At 45.1% G+C, this 22,942-nt stretch overlaps 1 protein-coding gene across 2 annotated transcripts; it reads right to left on the reverse strand.

Moving 5' to 3' along the window:
- On the reverse strand, positions 1-22,360 carry MPC2 (mitochondrial pyruvate carrier 2). Of its 2 annotated transcripts, none has more exons than XM_059147044.1 (5): positions 22,044-22,353; positions 11,748-11,788; positions 5,387-5,471; positions 4,785-4,896; positions 1-317 (listed from the first exon to the last, which is right to left on the reverse strand). In XM_059147044.1, exons 1-5 carry the CDS (start codon positions 22,150-22,152, stop codon positions 281-283), a joined length of 384 nt encoding a protein of 127 aa, XP_059003027.1. In that variant the 5' UTR covers positions 22,153-22,353; the 3' UTR covers positions 1-280. The 2 variants fall into 2 exon arrangements, with proteins under 2 accessions (XP_059003027.1, XP_059003025.1); XM_059147042.1 differs by lacking the exon at positions 1-317 and adding an exon at positions 1,780-1,924 and having other exon boundaries at positions 22,044-22,360.
- Between the last annotated feature and the right edge of the window lie 582 nt (positions 22,361-22,942).

Here is a 22,942-nt window from a genome sequence, read left to right on the forward strand (position 1 = left end):
TCTGTAGGAGCAAGTATGATTTATTATGGGTAAATGGTAGGAAAAAATTTACTCATATCCATAGATAAGTTCCTTAAGTCATATATAAAGAAACACCATTATTAAAAGTTTGCTTTATTTTTCTGTTGAATCAAGTATTAGCCCCCAGTTTACAATTTGATTTTTTTATGCCTTCCAAACAGTAGCACAAGTAAATATCACCTTATCCATAGCCAAATATAAGTCAAATTAGTCCCAGTGGTTCTATCCACGTCTAAATTGTTCAGGTGGTCAGGAATTCTTACTTGTTTGCTTTAGCTTTTAGTTCTTGGTTATATCTATAAAGGAAACAGAGAGAAACACAATGACAAATCACAAGAGATCAATGTGTGGTAGGAAGGGACTGGGAAGTACACTCCACGTCCTTTCTCTATCAGGAGGCTGTATCACTGTGGCTCTACGATCTTCCCAGGGGTGTGCAGGTAAACCAGGCAGAAGGGAGCGTGACTTCAAGATTTTATTTGCATTTGGCTTCCAATGCCGAAGCGTTTTAACAACGAACCGTTTCTTATACAAAAGTATTATTTGTGTGAATATTTTCATTCTTGAATTATGTAAGAGTATAACAAACATTCCGAACATAAATTCAGCAAAATGTGGTCATCTAGAACTTTTTATTTTATACTCATGGAACATCCTTCCTAAGAATAAAAATTTGGAAATGGGATCATGTCTAATCATTTAAAAATAAAATGTACTTTTGTGTGTAGGCAGGTTACTGAGTGATTAGCCGACTGTAAACTCTGGGTCAGCAGGAGAGTAAAGCTAAGGCCTCCTCTTCCAATTCTCATTCATCTAAAGAAGAACAAACCACAAAGCCAGAGCCCTTCCCTGAGCTTCACTGGCTACTCTTGCCAGACGACGAGAGTAGGCAACACTGTAAGCACAAAAAGTAATGTGTTGCATGAAGTTTACCACACCTCCCAGGTTTCTCAAAAGGATCTGATTTCAAATACTCAACAGTGTTTTTCTAAATGCTCCAGAGCCCAGTATTTATATTTTTAACTAAATTTCCCAACCTGCTATTGTGACTGAAAGGTGCCAAAAATCCTTCTGTCAAACTATATCTGCATTTTTGATCTAGAAATAGTTCTGAATGTTGCACTTAGCATTTCCTTAGCTCTACTACTGAGTTAATATAAAGTTAAAATGAAATGGTGGATGAGAAAAATACTGTGAATAAGATCAATGTACAAGTTGAAGTTAATATTGACATAAGTTAGCTTTAAAAATGCTGGTCAGACAGCAGACATACTGTAGAATGAGTTATTCATTCATCTATCCAACCTGTGCCTGATGATTATGAAAGGGTTAAATTATAAACCCAGGGATCGTAAAGATGAATAAAAGAGGCTATACTATACTCTGCAGAATAGAATGCCTTCTGAGAGGTAAATTAAAACTGAATATTTTCTATTTCTTTATTGAGATTTTTTTTTTAAGCCAAAGAACATTGTTTTGTAATTTAGAAAGGTTTTGGGGTTCAAATAAAGCCAGAGCCTTCATCTAAGATGCGCTCACTCTAGAGTGTCAGCCAGTCGCGGACACTGAGCACAGGCGAACTTCGGAAACACTGCGGTTCTGTTCCAGACCAGCACAACAAAAGCAAGTATCATGATAAAGCAAGCAAATGAGTATTTTGGTTTCCCCGTGCACATAAATGTGATGTTTACACTATATTATAGTCTATTAAGTGTGCAATAGCATTATGTCTAGAAAAAAGGTACATACCTTAAATTTAAAATATTGCTAAAAATTCCTAACCATCTACGCTTTCAGTGAGTCGTAATCTTTTTGCTGGTGGAGGGTCTTGCCTCAGTGCTGGTGGCTGCTGACTGATCTGGCTGACGGTGATTGCTGCAGGTTGAGGTGGCAGGGGCAGTTTCTTAAAAGAGGACAAGAAGGAAGTTGCCACATCAACTGATTCTTTCTTTTACAAATGATTTCTCTGTAGCACACGATGCCATCTGATAGTATTTTACCCCAGAGTCGAACTTCTTTCAAAACTGGAATCGATCCTTTCAAACCCTGCTGCTGCTTTACCAACTAAGCTTATGCAATATCCTGAGTCCTTTGTCGTCATTTCAACAGTCCTCACAGCACCTTCACCAGGAGCAGATTCCATCTCAAGAAAACTTTCTTGGCTCATCCACTCCTCATCCGTTCAAGTCTGACCCTGAGCCGGCGGCAGTCCTGTCCCATCTCCAGGCTGCACGTCTCCTGCTGGTTCTCTGGCTGTGTCCACCCCATCCGCCGCTACTTCCTCTGCTGAAGTCTTGCATCCGTCAAAGTCATCCATGCGGCTCGAATCAAGCCTCGCAAACTCCTGTTAACATTGATATTTTGACCTCTTCCCTTCCCATGATCACAAATCTTCCTAATGGCATTTAAAACGGGGAATCCTTTCCAGAACGTTCTCGATTTACTTGACCAGATCCATCAGAGAAATCACAATGTACAGCAACTATGGCCTTACAATGTATTTCTTAAAGAAGAAGCCCTGAAAATTGAAACAACTCCTTGATCCACGGGCTCCAGAATGGAAGCTGTGTTAGCAGGCATGAAAACAACACTAATCTTGGTGTACATCTCCATCAGAGCTCTTGGGTAACAAGGTACGTTGTCAATGAGCAGAAATATTTTGAAAGGAATATTTTTTCCCCAAGCAGTGGGTTTAAAATATTCAGGAAGCCATGTTGGAAACAGATGTGCTATCATCCCCGCTTTGTTGTTCCATTTGTAGAGCACAAGCAGAGTAGATTTAGTGTTATTCTAAAGGTGTTTAGGATTTTCAGAATGGTAAATGAGCACTGGTTTCAACATAAAGTATTAGCCCCTAGCAAGAGTCAACCTGTCCTTTGAAGCCTTAAAGTCAGGTACTGACTTCTCCTCTCCAAACTATGAAAGTCAAGGATGGCATCTTCTTCCAGTACAAGGCTGTTTCACCTACACTGAAGATCTGTTAACTGAAGCCGCCTTCATGATCTAACTTGCTAGATCTTCTGAATAGACAGTTTCTATATCAGCACTCGCTTTTATGTCATGGACATGGCTTTTCCTTGAACAACGTGACCCAACCTTCACTGGCTTCAGATTTCTGTTCTGCAGCTTCTTCATCTCTCCGAGCCCTCACAGAACTGAAGCGAGTGATGGCCTTGCTCCGGATTGGGCTTAGGCTTAAAGGAACATTGTGGCTGTCTGAGCTTCTATCCCGATCACTAAGACTTTCTCGATGTTAGTGATAGGCCATTTCACTCTCCTGTCAGTCACGTGTCCACTTGGAGTGGCACTTTTAAGTCCCTTCAAGAATGCTTCCTTGCATTTGTAACTTAGCTAAATGTTGAGCACAAAAGGTCACCTTTTGGCCTATCTCACTAGCCTTTTTTTTTTTTTTTTTTTAAAGATTTTTATTTATTTGACAGACAGATCACAAGTAGGCAGAGAGGCAGGCAGAGAGAGAGGAGGAGGCAGGCTCCCTGCTGAGCAGAGAGCCTGATGTGAGGCTTGATCCCAGGACCCTGGGATCATGACCTGAGCCGAAGGCAGAGGCTTTAACCACTGAGCCACCCAGGTGCCCCTCTCACTGGCTTTTGATGTGTCTAAATCAACTTAATTATTTTAGCTTTTGTTTTAAGGAGAGACATAGAACTCTTTCCTTTCACTGGAAAGGAAAGAGCCCCACTGCAGGCTTATTAACTGGCCTATTTTTAATGTTACTGCATCTCAGGGAATAGGGAGATAGATCTGAGGAGGGAGAGAGACGGGGGATGGCGGGTCGGTGGAGTCAGAACATGCACATTTACCAGTTAAGCTCACTGTCTTATGCGGGCCTGCTTTGTGGCGCTCCCCACCCCCAACAATGACAGTAGTAACATCATAGATCACTCATCACAGATCCCCATAACAAATATAATAATAATGACAATTTTTGAAATGTGGTGAGAATTACCAAAATGTGACACAGACATGAAGGGAGCAAATGCTGTTGGAAAATGGTGTGGACAGACTTGCTCGATGCAGGGTTACCACACACCCTCAATTTGTAAAAATGTACAAGATCTGTGAGGCACAATGAAATGAAATGAAAGAAAATAAGGCATGCCTATAAAGTTTTAAACATTTCCAAATGCTCATGGAACACTTAGACAAAACCAGTAGCCTCCCTCCAAAGAGCCTTTCCAACACTACATAACCATACACATTTAGGTCCCACTTTATTACATATAATTTAAACTGAGTGATAAAAGGTTCATGGAGAAAACTATTTAGTATTTCACGAAGTAATGCCTTAAAACAGATTGTATGCATAGGCTACATATCTACATATTACACAGATTTAAAACCTAGGTGGCAAACATACTGTTTAACACTTTTTTTTTTTTTAAATATTTTATTTATTTATTTGACAGAGATCACAAGTAGACGGAGAGGCAGGCAGAGAGAGAGAGAGGAGGAAGCAGGCTCCCCGCTGAGCAGAGAGCCCGACGCGGGACTCGATCCCAGAACCCTGAGATCACGACCTGAGCTGAAGGCAGCGGCTTAACCCACTGAGCCACCCAGGCGCCCCCTGTTTAACACTTTTAACTTAACCCCCAACTTTTCTGGAAATTTCTGCTTTAGGCATATCCCATCTTAGCATTATACCCGAATCTTAAAAACAGACAGACAGACAGACAGACAAAACCCAGCACTGCCACCTGGGTGGCTTCTGAGGTAGATTTTTTTTACACCTTTGATAGGCTTACCTCCAAATACGGAAGAGCTGAGACGCTCCTGCTGCCCCCACAAAGAAATTAACAGCAAACAGACTCCAGTTTTTTGGGATAATTACAAGTGAGTATCTTGACCAAATAAACCCTGTTGAAACAAGATATTTTTTTTTAAAAAAGCACAGGTACTGCTGTAGTATCTTCTGAACACTCAGTTTTAGAGTAAAATGATTATAAATAAGACCAAGACAATATAATGTAGGATAAAGGAAAAGGAAATGCTATACTTTGAGTCTAATAAAGTTGCTGCAGTTCAGTGTTACACAAAATATGTAATTCTTACATCAACAGGGAATCTTTACAGGGCAAACTATTTTTTCCCACTTTTAAAAACAGGTTCATGGCAAAAACATAAAAAACTAAATTCATGCAGATACTTCCTCACAGTAACCCTCTTCTGCCTTCTCTATAATACTTTCCCAGCAAGAACACTGTTAATTCCTTTGTGAATGAGTGTGTTTATGTGTTTAAGTGTGTATAGGTGCTTCAAACATTAAACTGTTAAATAAACTGATGTAAAACAAAACAAAAATACCAAATGTCCTAAATGGAACACAGAGACTATTCATTTTATTTACCTGTGGCCATCAAAACAGCAGATTGAGCTGTGCTGAGTTTCTCAGCAGGTCTGGCCATGTCAGCCAAGCCAGCACACACCAAGCCCTGGAAATGTTAACACACAGCAAGAGAAAAGGTATCATGATTGTGTAGTAATAATTCTTAACTTTACATAAAACACAAACCTATTTCAGAGATTTTAACATGACTTTTGGTACTGTTTTAGTATCCATGCAGTAAGGAAACGTATCCTCGCAAAAAACTGCAGTGAGTTCAGGAATGCTTTTTGAAATTATGTTAACCACATGAAACAGCCTCATAAACCTGAAAATCAGTAGTGTGTGCAGGTATCCTAACAAATGGTACTTTTTCCACATAAGAAATTATACGTGTTGGGTCTACGGCCATACCACCCTGAATGCGCCCGATCTCGTCTGATCTCGGAAGCTAAGCAGGGTCGGGCTTGGTTAGTACTTGGATGGGAGAAATTATGCGTGTTGGAAACCACTGGTGCGGAGGGTGCTGGAAAACTACTTAAGGTAATCTGTAGATTCCTCCTTTCATATTTTTGTCAATGTTAAGTCTTTTTTAAAAGTGGAAATACCAGGGGCATCTGGGTGGTGCAATTGGTAAAGCATCTTGACTCTTGGTTTCAGCTCAGGTTGTGATCTCATGGTAGTGAGACTGAGCCCCATGTCAGGCTCTGTGCTCAGAATGGACTCTGCTTGAGTTTCTCTCTCCTTTTCCCTGTGTCCAACACCCCCCCCCCCCCCCCCCCGCAACCCTGTGTTCTTATGTGCGTTCTCTCTGGAATAGAAAGATAAATCTTAAAAAAAAAAAAAAAAAAAAAAAAAAAAAAAAAAAAAAAAAGTGGAAGTATCAGAAAAGCTCTATTTTAATTTTAGTTTTCAAGTTGCATAATTTTTCTTTAACATCAAAGTATACAACATAGTCATTTCTTCTTGCTCTCTTTTTTTAAAAATTTTATTTATTTGACAGAGATCACAAGTAGGCAGAGAGGCAGGCAGAGAGAGGGGAGGGGGAAGCAGGTTCCCCACTGAGCAGAGAGCCCGATGCGGGGCTGGATCCCAGGACCCTGAGATCGTGACCTGAGCTGAAGGCAGAGGCTTAATGACTGAACCACCCGGGTGCCCCAGGATTATGACTGTTTAAAAAAGATTTTATTCATTTATTTGAGAGAGAGCAGAGAGAGCACAAGCTGGGGGGAGGGTGGAAAACAGAGAGAGAGGCAGGCTGCCCACTGAGCAGGGAGCCCAACACGTTGCACGCGCGCTGACCGAGCCAGCCAGCCCTGAAGTGAAAATCATACAGGGTGAGCCACAGTGTGAGTCATCCAAGGTAGAAAATGTAAACTCAAAACAAGCAGATCCGTCCACAAATAAACACTTTAGCCTTACAGAGGACTGGCAAATGAATACATAGTAAGGGCAAATAAAATATTTAAGGTATGTAAGGACTGTTTTTTACGATTCTCCACTGTGACCTCAATAACTCTGGTTTCAACACAAGTGGCTAAGAAGGACTCCACACCGGTTCTGAGCAAGTATCGTCTGAAATTCTGAATTCAGGGCACTCGCGGCCGGGGAGGGCAACTATTCCCGGTCGTGGATAACTGCCGTAGATGAATGAGCATCGGATGGTCTGGAGTAGGAGGTGCGTGCAGTAAAGACGAACAAAAGAAGTGTCCTCAGCAGAGACCGAGGCCGTTTGCACTGTGATGCGGTCATCAGAAGACTGCACGATTTCAACACGAACTTAAAATAGATGCTTTTAAAGGAGACAGACCCCAAACAAGGCACTTAGGAGTAGACCGAACTGTGTTTCAAAACACTGGTGGGTCAGATCGAAGCAACGCCGAGTATGGATACAATCAGTACACTTTGACGTTGTGGCAATTCTGAGGCCCAGGAGAACCCCACATTTGTTACAGAGTCAATAATTCTTCCTTTTAGTGACGGTACTAGGAACGACACATAAGCAATCAATCATACTGTCATACACATAGGGTTACTATACAATTTCCAGGGCTGAGACAGAGGAAGAAAATAATGTACTTTTCATGTTTTTTTTCAAAGCACACTAGCTCTGAATGTTTGTTTTGGCTTTGATCTGCATTTTAATTAAGTTAATAAGCAGATAACACATTAGAAATATTAAAAAAAAGGTAGTCCTACATCATACTAATAGGGTTTCTCGCGGGACCGTTAGTGGCAGGCACCCCAACTTTCAGGGGTTTTTATGCTGTGCCGCGGACCCTTCACTCTGCCCGACCTCACCGGTTCTCGCCCCACTCTGAGGGATCCCGTGTGCGCCGAGCCGGGCCCAGTCTGCGGAGCCTGCGCTCCGGGGCCGCGGGACGTTCTCCTGGCTCGCCGGCGCCCCGCGCCCCTGCTCGTCCTTGGGGCTCGGCAGCCCCACTGCCACCCGGAGCGCCCGAGGTTCTGGGGCGTCGCAGTCACGGGGGACACGTGTTCCAAGCGGCGCAGAAGCCCGCGAGCTGCGCGGACGAAGCGGCTCGTCCGCAGCCGTGACCGCCGAGGCCCCCGCCGCGCCGAGGGCGGGAACCGCGTGGCCGCGGCCGGAAGCGCGCACCGCCGGCTTCGCGACGACGCCTGCGCCAGCCCTCGGGTTGGTTCCGGTGTCCGCGACACGCGAGACCGCAGCAGGCCGAGAGGCAGAGAGAGCAGGAAGCGGCTCCCCCAGAGCCGCGAGCGCGACGCGGGGCCCGACCGCAGGCCCCCGAGGCCGCGACCCGAGCCCACGCAGAGGCCGGACGACCGAGCCCCCGGCGCCCCGGACCCCAGCACCCTCGTCCGGGGCCTCTTCCGAAGAGTCTCGCGGCCAACAGGCCTCCGGCGGCGGGTGCAGGTCCCGCGGCGGGAGCGCAGGGTGCGGCGACGCCCGCTCCGTTCCTCGGCGTCGGACCGCCACGGACCGCAGAACTCGCGTCGTCGGGAACGCGTGAGCGCGAAGGACTCACTAACGACCGAGTCCAGAAAACGCCGACCGAGTGCCAGGGCGGCCGGCTGCTGGAGGGACCGTCGCTCAGTCTTCGCGACCGCGACCGCGACGGCGCGGCTCTGAGGAGGCCGGGAAGGGCGCGAGGGGAGCAGCCGCGCTCCCTCCTCAGTCAGCTCCGCGCCGGCTCGGCGGGGGCGCGGCTCGGCGGGGGCGGGGCTCGGCGGGGGCGGGGCTCGGCGCTGGCCCCGCCCTTCGCGCCCGGCCTTCGGACCCGAGTAGCGGCTGCGCTTCCGGGACCATCCCCCGCCCTCGCCCCTCCGGGGCCAGACCCAGCTACAGCCAGTGTGCGGCGCTTCCGAGGACAAAGCAAAGCGCTGACCCCTCGCACCCCCAGCTCCTGGGTGGGACGCGTGGGGCACTTTAGCATCTCCCAACTGTCTTACTGGCAGGAAAGGCTAGCGACCCGGCGGTGGCTGGGCCGCTGGCATCCGGATCCCGCAGGTCCTCAGCCTGCGCAGTCCCACCGAACCTCCCTTTCCTTCGGTACAGAGCTGCCCCTCACAGCCCAGGGCAGCAGCTACCCGGGCTTGAATCAAGCACCGTCCTGCCCCAAAGATGCCTCAGGCATTCTTTCTTGGTCCTCGGCTCCGACCTCACCCACCGAGCCTCACCCATGTTCTAGAACTCCATTTCCAGTGAGCACGAGCGTTCTACGCGATATGCCAAGGGGCGCCTGGGGGGCTCAGTGGGTTAAAGCCGCTGCCTTCAGCTCAGGTCGTGATCTCGGGGTCCTGCGATCGTGTCCCGCATCGGGCTCTCTGCTCAGCGGGGAGCCTGCTTCCTCCTCTCTCTCTGCCTGCCTCTCTGCCTACTTGTGATCTCTCTCTGTCAAATAAATAAAATCTTAAAAAAAAAAAAAGTGATATGCTTAAACTTTTTTTTTTTAAACTGATGGGACCTTTTCTCAATATATTGTTAAAAAGAAAACCACAGGCCCAAAGTGGCGTCACTTAGGCCAAGTCACCAGTACCTAATGTGGCTACACTTTCAACCTCCCCACTGAATGTACTCGTAAGCAGTCACTTAGGAGTTTTCTGGTTTGCACCATTGAGGTAATCAGTTATCTGGGCAATCTCTCCCTGTTCCCCAAAGAAAGAGGAGATAATTCATCTACTAAAATCCTTTCTTTTGTCTCCAACTGAAGGTGACCTCACCTGGAAATAATCCTTTTTTCTAAAGTATGACATCCTTGTGCTTTTAAAAACCTTCTCTTTCTGCGGTCCTTGGGAGATCCCCTCTACTCTCTACTCGCTAAACTGGATGCCGTGGTTGAATTTTGATTTTTAACAATATAAATAATAATAATAAAAAGAACTGCTCCCTAGTTCTCTGTAAAATGCAGCTCCCAACCATGAATCTACTCTAGTCATTTTATGGGTCAGGGGACAAAATAGCTAACTTAACTTGCATAAGATTGAGGGGGAGCCAGTTCTAACATTCTCAACTACTGAGATTTTACAACTGAGTTTCTGACAATGTTCTGACAATTTAAAGCAATATGATTATGAAAATTAAAATAGCCGACAACTCAACAACAAAAAACAACCCGATTAAAAAATGGACAAAGGGCCTGAATAGACAGTTCTCCAAAGATAAACAAAGGGTCGGTAAGCACAGGAAAATAACAGATTCTTCCTGCAACTAATTAGAAAATGCAGATCAAAACCACAATGAACTACCCTTCACACCCATTAAGATGGCTGTTAGGAAGTAACTGCTGCGGCAGGTGATGCGGAGAAACGGGGAGTCCTTACCAACTGCTGGTGGGGATGGAAAATGGTGCTGCCAGGGCAGGTGCTCAAAGGAATACTGATGCAGCAACTCCACCTCCAGGTACAGGGCCCAGAGACCAGAAGGCAGGGCCTGGGAGAGATGTTGCTCGTGCACGCGGCACTGTTCAGAATGGTCAAAAGGTGGAAGCAATTTAAGTGTGAATCTACAATGGATGGTTATGCAAAATGTGGTATCTGTAAAATGGAGTATTATTCAAACTTAAAAAAAAAAAAAAAAGGAAATTTGACACTTGTTAACGTGGATAAACCCCGAGGACATGGTGCAAAGTAGCCAAGAACAAAAAGACAAATCCTGTAAGTTTCCACTTCTCTGAGGTACTTAGAGTAGTAAAATTCATAGAGACAGAAAGTAAAATGTGGTCGCCAAGGCTGGGGCAGGGAACGTGGAGCTGCTCAACCAGTGCGGAGGCTTGGCTCTGCCTGACAAAAGGAGTCCTGGGGATCGGCTGCACCAAGACAGGAATGTACTTAACATGAAAAAAATGGTTAGGATGTTAAATTTTATGTGTAGTTTACTACAATTAAAAAATAAAAAATGACTACCAATCCTTGTACAGTACCAGTACTTGACCAGTGCTTTTTGAATTCTAGAAGGGGTCCGAATGACCTGGAGGGCTTATTAGAACACAAATTACTGGGCATTTCATCCCAAGTTCCAGAGTTCAGGAATGAAAATCTGCATTTCTAACACATTCCCAGCACGCCAAAGCCTTAGGTCTAGGGGCGACACTTCAAGAATTGCTGCTATAGCCCAAACCGGCCTTTTCAAGAGAAAATGATCTCTTTTATTGTTTTCAAAATTACCTCTTTTCAGCTAAATGAGAACTTTAAGAATGGAAACTCTGGCATAAGGTAAAAGGCATTGGTCTTGGGAGTCAGAAGTCCTAGCCTCTGCCATTTACCAAATGTTAATACACACCCTTAAATAATTTTTTTCTATTTTTTGAGACTAACTTCCCTTGCCTGCATTTTGGTATCGGTATCTTCAGTTCACATATACTAAATTAATAATAAAAGTTAATCTGGGGGGTTCTAATTTGTTAAATGTTTGCCTTAGTCATACAATCTCGGAATGAAGTTTCAGTTTCAAGGGCTCACAATTACAGGTTTTTGTTTTTTGTTTTTTGTTTTTTTAAAGATTTTATTGATTTGAGACAGAGAGAGCATGAGCTGGAGGTGTGGGGGGAAGGGGTTAGAGGGAGAGGGAGAAGCAAGCTCCCCATGGAAGCAGGGCTTGATCCCAGGGCTTATGATCTGAGTGGAAGGCAGAAGCTCAACTGACTAAACTACTCAGGCGTCCCAATTACAAGCTTTTTGGTAACAGTTATGTTCAGAGAAGGTCTTTTATCTAAGGAGTTAAGAACAATTCAACTAGGTAGTGCACTTTATGCAGTAAAAATGACACATGAGATTATTTGAATAAAATCATCTCCAGACAGGCCATGAATATTTAAAAAGTACATTCTTCATAAAGATGACTTCAAATTAGTAAGTTCCTTTTAAATAATTTTTTTTTTCAGTAGCTTCTGCAAAACTCAAGACTTACCCATTTCATAATTGGAGCCCAGAAAAAAACTGTTCTGGGACCTGAAAAAAAAGAAAAAATAGAAAAATTTAGAAACAAAGTGACTACTTTACATGTCTTTTTTTTTCTATTTAAATTTTAGTTACTTAAAAAAAAATTCTCATTAGTTAACATACACTGCAATATTGGTTTCAGGATTAAATTCATGGATTCAGCCCTTACATTCCACACCCAGGGCTCTCGTCACAAGTGCCCTCCTTGCTACCCGCCAGCCATCGAACCCACCCCACCCACCTCCTTCCATCAACCCTGTTTGTTCTCTATCTTTAAGTCTTTTATGGTTACACAGGTCTTCTAAGCCATCACCACATTTCAAAATCCCCAAAATTTAGTGATCCATTTCTAATCATTTGTACTACCCTTTCTGCATCCGTGTATTTGTTAACATTTAGAAGGTCACCACAGTATCAACCTTACATTCAAGTTGTTTTGATTTCCTTGTCAGTTATTTGTATTTTTGTGGCCCATTAAAAATTATCGAAAGTGTAACAGACAGTTTGGAAACCATTACCAAAGTTCTGCCTTGAACATCAAACTTCATGTTAGTTCGCTTAAAGATAATCTCTGAGTTGGAGAAATTACAAATTATAGAGATTTTGTGATAAGAGCCTCAGTAACTATTAAATATTCACTAATTCTATTAATATTTATTATAAATGATGTATTGCCATATGTATAATAGTGAAAGCTCTTATAAAAGGTCTATATATTGTAGTAAAAAAATTTCTTTTAAGATTTTAGTTGAGAGAGAGAGACAGAGCAGTGGTGGGGAGACAGGAGAGGGAGAAGCAGGTTCCCTGCTGAGTAGGGAGACCGGACTAGGGGCTTGATCCCAGGACCGTGAGATCATGACCTCAGTCAAAGTCAGAGGCTTACACAAACCACTGAGCCACACAGACACCTCTCTAGCAAAAGTAATGAACCTAGGGGCACCTGGGTGGTTCAGTGGGTTAATCCTCTGCCTTCGGCTCTGGGTCACAATCTCAAGGTCCAGGGATCGAGCCCCACATCAGGCTCTCTGCTCGACAGGGAGCCTGCTTCCTCCTCTCTCTCTGCCTGCCTCACTGCCTACTTGTGATCTCTCTCTCTCTCTCTGTCAAACAAATAAAATCTTCGGGGGGAAAAAAAGTAATGAACCTAATATTAGGGTTCACATGAGAAAGGGGAAAGACTTAGATCTCTAAGCTCCGTAACAGCGGGGTTGTTATTTTAGCTATCCTGGTATCCACTGGCCTTTTGCAAAATGTTAAATAAATGCTGGTGGCAGTGAAAACAATTCTGGTTTCCTAGATAACATAGAATTTGAGAAATATGATGTTTCAGAGCTGGAAGGAAATTCCAAGTTCATCTAACCTAAACCCTTCATTTTACCATGAGGCTCTGAGCAGATCCGTGACCCTGTCCGGGGGGGCAGCCAGTAAGCAACAGAACTGTGACTGGAACTTAAGTCTCCGAGCTCTTTACATGACTGCCCACTTTTAACTCTTCTAAATCACATATCTCATTTAACCTTCAAGAGGCTACAGGGACAGGAAAGAAACAGACTTTGGTCCATGATAATTTAAAATATAACCAAGCAGGCTAAATCCAATATATGTCAGACTTCGTGATGTGGTGAGCGGGCTCTCACACACTGCACCAACAAACACACGTCTTTCTTTCTTCCTTTCTTTCTTTAAGATTTTATTTACTTATCTGACAGAGACTGAGAGAGACAGCGAGAGAGGGAGTACGAGCAGGGGGAGTGGGAGAGGGAGACGCAGGTCTTCTGCTGAGCAAGGTGCCCGACGGCTCATTCCAGGTCCCTGGGATCATGACCTGAGCCGTAGGCAGTCACTTAGCGACTGAGCCACTCAGGCACCCCACATTTATTTCTCAACACACAAATTAAACAACCTGATATAAGAAAACAGTGATTTACTAGCAAATTCAAAAGTTTTTTTTTTTTTTTTTTTTTTTTTTTAAAGATTTTATTTATTTATTTGACAGAGGGAGATCACAAGTAGGCAGAGAGGCAGGCAGAGAGAGAGAGGAGGAAGCAGGCTCCCCGCTGAGCAGAGAGCCCGATGCGGGACTCGATCCCAGGACCCTGAGATCATGACCTGAGCCGAAGGCAGCGGCTTAACCCACTGAGCCACCCAGGCACCCAAAAGTTTTAAAATCCTATTATAGTCATGACAATCATTGTTGCCTTAGTACTCTACTTTGCTTTGCAGGAATAAATTAGTTGTTTTTGTGGATAACCAAAATCACACCTGAAATGGCATCAGCATCCAAGCATAACACGTTTTACTTCTCTTCATCTACTCCCAACTAATATTTCTCAATAGCACCAGCAGGTAAAGATGCATTTATCCAGTCTTCCCATAGGAGGCAAGTGTTCACCGTCACTAACGATTAAGTATTTTTATTCACTTATGAATAACATTTAAAAGATAAAACTGACTTAAACTTATTATTTAGAAACAAAACAAAGGAAAGATAGTGGGGCACCTGGGTGGCTCAGTGGGTTAAGCTCTGCCTTGGGCTTAGGTCAAGATCTAAAGGTCCTGGGTTGGAGGCCACCTTAGGCTCTCTGCTCAGTGGGGAGCCTGCTTCCTCCTCTCTCTCTGCCTGCCTCTCTGCCTACTTGTGATCTGTCAAATGAATAAATAAAATCTTGGGGAAAAAAACCTAACACAAAAGAAAGACAGTGAAGCTGAAAAGGCAATGAGTTAAGTAAAAACCTAGTTGTGGTCCTGGGTTTAATTTGTTGCAGAGAAGACCATTCATTCATCCACAATAATTACTGCATGCCTTATAGTGTACCTAGCACCGGGGATATATTGGAAAATAAGATAGAGTGCTGGTTTTTATTAACTAAGCACAAGAATGCTGTTTAAGTCAAGTCACATCTGGAAGCTAACATTTTAGGAAAACTTAATTCTAATGTGCTTTTCTCAAAGTTGCACTAGTTTCACACATAGGTAATACCATCATCTCAAAGTAAAAATGAGCTCAATGATAACACTCCTTTTTGGGGATTGCATTTTGGCTGAATTACTATCAAAAGCAGTTAGTTTGTGGCACCTGGCTGGCTCAGCTGGTACAGCATGTGACTCCATCTCAGGGTTGTAAGTTCAAGCTTCACATTAGGTGTAAAGATGACTTAAAAAAAGATAAAATTGGGGCGCCTGTGGGGCTCAGTGGGTTAAAGCCTCTGCCTTCAGCTCAGGTCATGATCCCAGGGTCCTGGGATCCAGCCCCGCATCGGGCTCCATGCTCAGCGGGGAGCCTGCTTCCTCCTCTCTCTCTGCCTGCTTGTGATCTGTCTGTCAAATAAATAAATAAAATCTTAAAAAAAAAAAAGATAAAATCTTTAAAAAAAAAGGTAGTTGCTTAATAACATTGAGAGAAATTTGAAAAATGTAAAAATGGCATCTGCTGTCTTTATAACTTTTGCTTATTAAGTAGTTCTACAAAAGTGTCACATAAATAGTATAAACTATTGCTTGCCTTTAACATTATTAAGTGATGGCAATGTTACACATTTTTTAGTATCTTCCACAATTTAACATAGTCATTGATATTTCTGTATCCCTCTCAAATTTACATTGTTCTTACAGCTATTAAATTCATTAATTCAATGTGATTTTAATACAAAGAGATTTAAAATCGACCGTAGTGTACTGTAAATACTATACTACAGTTAGTAGTCTATCCACTTACCAATCCAATTATGACCTCCTTGAAGCTAATGGCTAGACAGTGTTCACACCTGTCGCCCTACCTAACAGACGGTGGACTGATAAGCTAGACAAGCACGCAACTAGGTTCCTGCTGTTTAACGACTAACCTTTAGTTTATGCTTAGAATAGCCCAGTCTTATCCCACGCCTTCACCTGGCTAACTCCTGATATCCTTTGGAAACGTAGCTTCGATTTCGTCTCCTCAAGGAAGCCTTCTTTAACTGCTCCAGGTCACATCAAATGCTCCTTCTCTGAACCCCCAAAGCAGCCCCTATAATGCTCTCCTGTTTTCTGCACTTAACAATTAAAATGATTAATTTATGCATCTGTCACTTTAATTAGACAAGGTGAAGACAAGGTCTATTTCTTAGTTTTCCTTAACAAATAACATTTGTGAACAGAACTGAATTGAATTGACCATGTCCAGGACAGTTGTTAAACACGGATATTCAAATTTTAGGTTTGACCAGATATGCCTTGACACTGTTTCATCCTCAAGGGCAGAACCTGCAATTTACTCCTCTCCAAGGACACCAGGTTCCCTTTACATCAGGGCTGTATCTGATTTCCACTCATTAGTTATTCTCTCTTCTCTTAGACCATAACACTCCCCTATCTGGCTTCAGAAAATTCTTCCTGTAAGTCTGAAGCCATAGTGCACTGATCCTACAAGTCAATCTTTTCAAACTCTCTGGTTTAGCTTGAGCTTCGGGATTCCTATCACAGCACACCTGTCTGATCTTTCTTTCCCATACACAAAGTCTCGGAGTCCTCTGCGATCTCAATTACGAAGTTCACTCTTTAATCCCTGCAGGAGGCTCGCGCCACCACCCAAGGGTACGTCAACACATCATTTTGGTCTCTGGCTTTGAACTTCTCTGCCAATTCCTCTCTTCCTACTTCAAAACTGATGCTTCCTTCTTCGCCACCCTCAAAACTGTTTCCTGAACAGTGCCTCTAGGTTCTGGTTTCTTTATGAGTTTAAGTATTTGCTCCTTCAGAGTTAATGAACAGTAGAGCTGTTCAGTAAGTGTTTGCTTGGTAAGTCATTTACTCAACTGCCCTAAGCCAGATGATAGTTTTAAAATATTACTCGTTCCTCTTCCTCACAACCAAACCAAACAAAAAACTTCAAACATGTAATTATGGTTGCTAGAACCTGGACCAAGAGAGGTATGACTATTTTAGTTAGTGAATAATTTTAAACTATAAAACACACCTCCAATTATTTTAACAACTGCTAAGCACTAAATTTAAAAATATCATTAGCAAATATGTATTATAAGACATTCTAAATTTCTAATATTTCTAAGATATCAGAGGATGCTGACAAGTGACACAAATAATCAGAGTTGGAAAGCTATATATGCAAACAAATAGTGTCTTCTTCATTGTCAAGAAAACAGTGGTTGAGCAATACCTATCGTACAAAGAGCTAACAAAAAATTTTCAAGAAAACTTATTTTATTTTTTAAATATTTTATTTATTTATTTGACAGAGAGACAGAGATCACAAGCAGGCAGAGAGGCGGGCTGAAAGAGAGGGAGGAAGAAGCAGGCTCCCTGCCAAGCAGAGAGCCCTATGCAGGACTCGATCCCAGGACCCTGAGATCATGACCTGAGCAGAAGGCAGAAGCTTAACCCCCTGAGCCACCCAGGCGCCCCAAGAAAACTTACTTTAGTTCACCTTTTCAGTTTATCTTACTGATCATTTTCAAGTCAAGAAAATTAAGTCAATTTAAACACGTATGAACTCAGAGGAAAGACTTCCTTCTTGGCATAGAATAATGTCACATGCTTGCAAACACGCACACATACAGATATTGAGATGCTCGCGATGTGCCAACGTGAAAAATAAAGTTTCTCATTTAATGCTTTTCACTACTTCTTCTTGTCCCTTTCAGATCGTTCCTCTATGATTTGCTGCTTTTAACATTCCTCAACATTCTTCTAAGTTTCATATACTAAGAAATCCCCTCTTTGCTATCATGTGACCAACACTTACAAATCCTTAGAATTTGTAAATGTTACTCCTTGATATAGATATGGACTGTCAAAAGTTACTTATTTTTATTTGTACTAAAACTAGTTCTGATTTCACACTAAGAACATGATTGGGTTACCATTTTAGAATCATGTAATCTTTGTACTTTTGGAAAGGCCCTGGAAACAGCCATCATTCAGATAGCCCCTAAAACATCAAAGGTATATAATGATTCTTAAAATGTCAATTGAAAATAGGCTTTGGTACAAATGCCCAAGTAAAATAACAGGTGAAACAATTAGCTAAAATAGCTAATAAACATTTTAGGATCGACACATTTTAAACTGATATTTGTTCAGTTACAAAGAATCAATGACTTCTAGATTTATGAAGATAAGGAGGCCCAGAAATGTGGAACTACCTGTGTAAAATACATAGCACAGCAAGGGTTAAAAACTAAGATCCCCAAATCCTAACTTAACAATAATTACATAGTTGACCCCAATGAAATGAGTTTCTTGAAAGGTCCAAAACTAAAAAAAGCTCTAGTAAGAGTACCAATGTGAAGATTATTACAGCTGAAAGGACCTTAAAGAAAATCCAAGCTCCTCTATTTTTTTTTTTTTAAGATTTTATTTATTTATTTGACAGAGATCACAAGCAGGCAGAGAGGCAGGCAGAGAGAGAGAGGGGAAAGCAGGCTCCCCACTGAGCAGAGAGCCCGATGTGGGGCTCGATCCCAGGACCCCGGGATCATGACCTGAGCTGAAGACCGAGGCTTAACCCACTGAGCCACCCAAGTGCCCCTGCTTAGTATTTAATTTTGAATTTTCATGATAAAGATATTCCCTTATGGGCAACGCGAATGTGGGTTCGCTTAATATGTTTTTATTTTATTTTTAAAGATTTTATTTATTTGACTGAGAGGGAGAGAGAGCGAGCGAGAGAGCTCCAGTTGAGGGAGAGGCAGAGGGCGAGATTCTCAAGCTGACTGCACTCAGCGCAGAGCTGGTTGCAGGGCTCAGTGTCACCACAGTGAGATCATGACGGGAGCCAAAATCGAGAGTCACACACTGAACCAACTGAGCCACAAAGATGCCCCTGTTTTTTTATTTTAAAACACAGTCTTTAGATATTTAAGAAAAAATGGGAAAAACAATTCTCTTACCTAGGAGAAATGCAAATCTTACTGTTACTGAGATCTGAAGCCTTCCCAGGGAGACTACCATGTAATGGAGAGAAACTTTCCAGCAACAGCCCACTAAGCACCGCGACAGACACAGAACTATCTTTTCAAAAGTTCTTCCACTTAAGGCAAAATGTAACTCAAGAAAAGCAGAGCTACGGTGAGGTACCTAAAATGATATGGTTCAGAAAACTGTTTCCTGGGCTGACTTAGTCAAAGGATAGTTTTTATGTATTTTTATTATTTGTTATTCATTTCTCCCGGTTTTATTGAGATATAATTGGCATATAACAGTATATTAATTTCAGACGTTCAACATGATGATTTGAGATATATTTATACTGCAAAATTATTACTATAATAAGTTCTGTTAGTATCCATTGCCTCACTTAGCTCATTTTTTTCGTGTCATAAAAGCTTATTTTCAAATATGTAACACAGTATTGTTAATTACAGTCACCCCGTTGTACATTATATCCCCAAAACTTGTTTATAACAGGAAGTTTATACCTTGAGAACACCTTTTAGGATAGCTTTTGGATTCTTTAGAGCTACGGTCTCCTAACTACTTTTGAACATTGGACCCTATCATTTAAAAAACCTTTTTTTGAGCATGTATCTCCTACATATATATTGTATGTATTTATACACTATACATATAACTTACACAAATGTGTATATGTACATATGTTGACTCCAAAGAACTCTCAATTGTGTTCTACATAGCTATATATATAACTATACTGATCTATTTTTATAAGATATATGCAGAATAGAAAATGTAAAAGGATAAAATAATACTAAGCATTAACAGAAGCTGTATTGTTTTCTTCCTACATTCCAGTGTTTCATTTTGTGCATACTTTGAAACAATTCACCCCATCTGAGGGCTCAAAAATACAAAGGAATGACACTCCTTCACTAATCATGTCCCCTCCCCCCCCACTAAGCTTTTAAGTAAACACTGGTCATTGTGACTTCAAGGTCATTTTTCTGACAAATGCCCAGAGTAGAGCTGTGCAGCTGGTTTGTGCAGAGTCACATACTTTCAGTCAGGTGGTGAAGTGACATACCTTAGGAGAACCGAGTTTGCCAGGACACACATTTGGTTGGAACTCTATTCTCACCCCATAAAGGTAGATCACAATGTGTCGGGAACAACACATACACGAATGATGAAGGCTGCAGGTCTAGCTATAATAGGAATCACTGCGATATAGTAATATATAATAGTCCCATAATTCTAATATAAATCTATATAAAGACACATTCTTGTTTCCTGACTAGACATTCTGCCAGTGATAAAATTAAATCTCAGATATTTAGAATCCGCAATGTATGATATCCAACTATTAATATCCTAGCCTTGCATATCATTGTAAAAACCGCCAGGATGTGAATGTTGTCTAAGATTTAAATGAGGATTCAGTAAGATTACGCAAAATAGCACATAAAAACCTTGCGTAGTCACTATGATGACTCTTGGAGAATAATCAGTGTTTCCTCAGATTTTATTAAATATCAATGGATCGACAGTTATATTTTTCATGATTTTCCATTTTTTTGTGGGTGTGCCTCCAACTTTTCAATCACAAATACTTCTGAATGATACATCTTCTTACTATGTATATTGGTTAAAATCTTAGAAGGGAGGGAACCAATATTTTTTGAATCTAAGTACAAACACTTTGCTAAATGTTTTATTTAATTTATTTAAAGGTTTCATTTATTTATTTGTCAGAGAGACACGGCGAGAAGGAACACAAGCAGGGGGAGCGGGAGAAGCAGCAGGCTTCCCGCCCAGCAGGGAGCTCAGCATGGGGCTGACCCCACCTGGGGTCACCACCCAAGCCAAAGGCTGATGCTTGACAACTGGGCCACCCAGGCGCCCCCGCTAAAGGTTTTAAAGCCATCATACCTTTTCGTTTTCACGACAATCCTTAAATGATAATTATTATCTCCATTTTACAGACCAGAAAAATAAGGCTGGGGGCTTCAGGGTCTAGGTCACACAGCCACGATTTCCATGTACCTCTGTCTGGCTCCAGAGCCAGCTCTCCTCCCCCTACACTGAACATGGAGTTACAGGGACTGAACCCAGGCGTTCCCAGGTGAGATGCTCCGTCTGCAAGTGAAGGCAGTTCCTCCGGACTCTGAGGGAGACTAAAGCAGGAATGACAAGTGGGTAGAGCCGAGGCCCTGAAAGGATCCTACAGCACCACCCTTGCCTCTCGCCCGAGCAGTTCCAGACCGCTCCTCCTCTGCGCTGCTCTCCTTACCCTGCAGCCCAAACGCAAGGCTTAAGAGGGTCAAAGTTGACCGCACACAGTGCAGCCGACTTAGCCAGATACTGCAGAAGCATTGCTCAATCCTCCCTCCTGAAAAACCCGTCAAAATACACAGCACAACTCCCAAAAATTTAGTTTGAAAAAAAAAAAAAAAACTAAACTAAAAGGCAAATAAGCTCAATACGCGTCTTAAAGAATTCTCCTTGAACTCTCCTTAAACTTCTGCAACGGTCCCGGCTGCGCAGGGTGCAGTACACATCCCGCACGACCGTCCCGCCCGTCTCGCCGGCGCACCGGAGGGGCCAGTCCGCCGCCACCGCAGACGCCGGGGCGGACGGGCCGCCTTCCCGCGGACCCCGACGGCTGAGGGCCTCGACCGTGGGCGGGAAGCGCCGCTCCCGGCCGCCCGTCGGTCCCCCGCCTCCCAGCACGTCCTCGCGCTCCGGCGCGGCAGACCCCACGGCGTCCGGCTCAGCCCCGGGCGCGGAGCGGGACCGGCGGGACCTTCCGGGCCTCCCGGGGCCGCCCGCGTCCCCCCACGCGCACCACCGAGCGCTCCCGCCGGCGTCCGGGAAGGACCCAGGCGCGGCGCCGCCCACGTCCCACGAAGCGGGTTTGGCCGCGACGAGCCCAGCCAGGGTCTCCCCCAAGGTCACGCTGACGCGCGGAGGCCACGCGGGACTCCGGACTGCGCCCCGGGGGCAGGGAGCGCCCGCGCCGCAGCCGTTACACCGGGGCCCGGGGGCGGGACGCGACGGCGGCTGCGGGCCCGGCGCGTCTGCAGGCCTCGGGCCCCCGGCGCGGGCGGCGGCGCGACCTTCACCGCCGAGCCGGCGGGTGCGGGCGGTCCCCGGGGCCCCGTGCGGCCGCGGCAGGGGCGAAGGACCAGCCCGAGGCCCCGCGCGGGGGGCCGTGCGGCGACGAAGGTCGCGGAGGGCGCCCGCTGCGACCCCGGCCCACGAGCAATGCGGACGCGGGCGGCGCGCACGGGGCCGGGCGCCCCAGCCAGACGGGCCCCCCGAGGGCAGCGGCGGGGGCGGGGGCGGCGGCGGCGGGGGCGGCGCGCCTCACCTGCCGGGTGGTTGTACAGCGGCCTCAGTTTCTCCGGCAGCAGCAGCTCCACCTTGTCCAGGGCCCGGTGGTAGGTGGCCCGAAGGCCCCGGGCGCCGGCGGCCGACATCGCTGCGGACCGGCGCGTCGTGGGCGGCCGAGGGGACAGCGGCCGCGGCTCCTGCCTGGATGACAGCGAAGGACACGCGTCACTTTCTCCTGCCCCGGCGCCTCGCGCCCGCCTCTCGCCCGCGGCGCCCTTCCCGCGACTCCCGCGGCCCCTACCAACCGCCGGGTGCCCGGGCCCAGGAAACGCGGAGGGGCGGAGGCTCGGCAACGGCCCGCCCCGGGTCCGCCTCCTTCCCTCCCGCCGCCCGGAGGCGGGGAGGAGTCACGGCAACAGGTGCCCGAAGGGCCGCCTCCCCTAGACGACCTGACTTCCTAGCGGCAGCGCGCCTGCGCAGGCTGAGCGGCCGACGGGGATTGGTCCGCGCCGCGGCGGGGGCGGGGTCCAGCGCGAACGTCCCGTTTCTCCTTCCTGCCCTCGAGGCCATGTTGGAGAAGGGAAAGTGAAGCTGCCCAGCTTTGATTAAGATAGCCCGTAGTTAACATGGGCTTTCTGGGTCTTCGTTCCCCAACTAAAGATGACGGCGCGCAACGCTCTTGCCTCCTCCGGAAGGAGACTCGTGACTGAGAGGCTTCGTGTCTCAGCTTCCTCTCTCTCCGGCCCTCATTCACCCCCAGAGAATCAAGGATTTAGCGACAGTGTCCCGAGCCCACCCCTCTCGGGCGAGGGCCGCCGAGGCGTACCGGGGCCCGAGTCCCGGGGGAGGGGGTGTCGTCCTCTCGCGAGAAAGGCGGGGGCGAGCGGGTGCCGAGAACGAGGAGAGGGAGGAGTCGCGGCCGCCTCCGCCTCCTCC

The sequence above is a fragment of the Mustela lutreola genome, chromosome 14 (assembly GCF_030435805.1).
Source record: "Mustela lutreola isolate mMusLut2 chromosome 14, mMusLut2.pri, whole genome shotgun sequence".
Taxonomy (NCBI): domain Eukaryota; kingdom Metazoa; phylum Chordata; class Mammalia; order Carnivora; family Mustelidae; genus Mustela; species Mustela lutreola.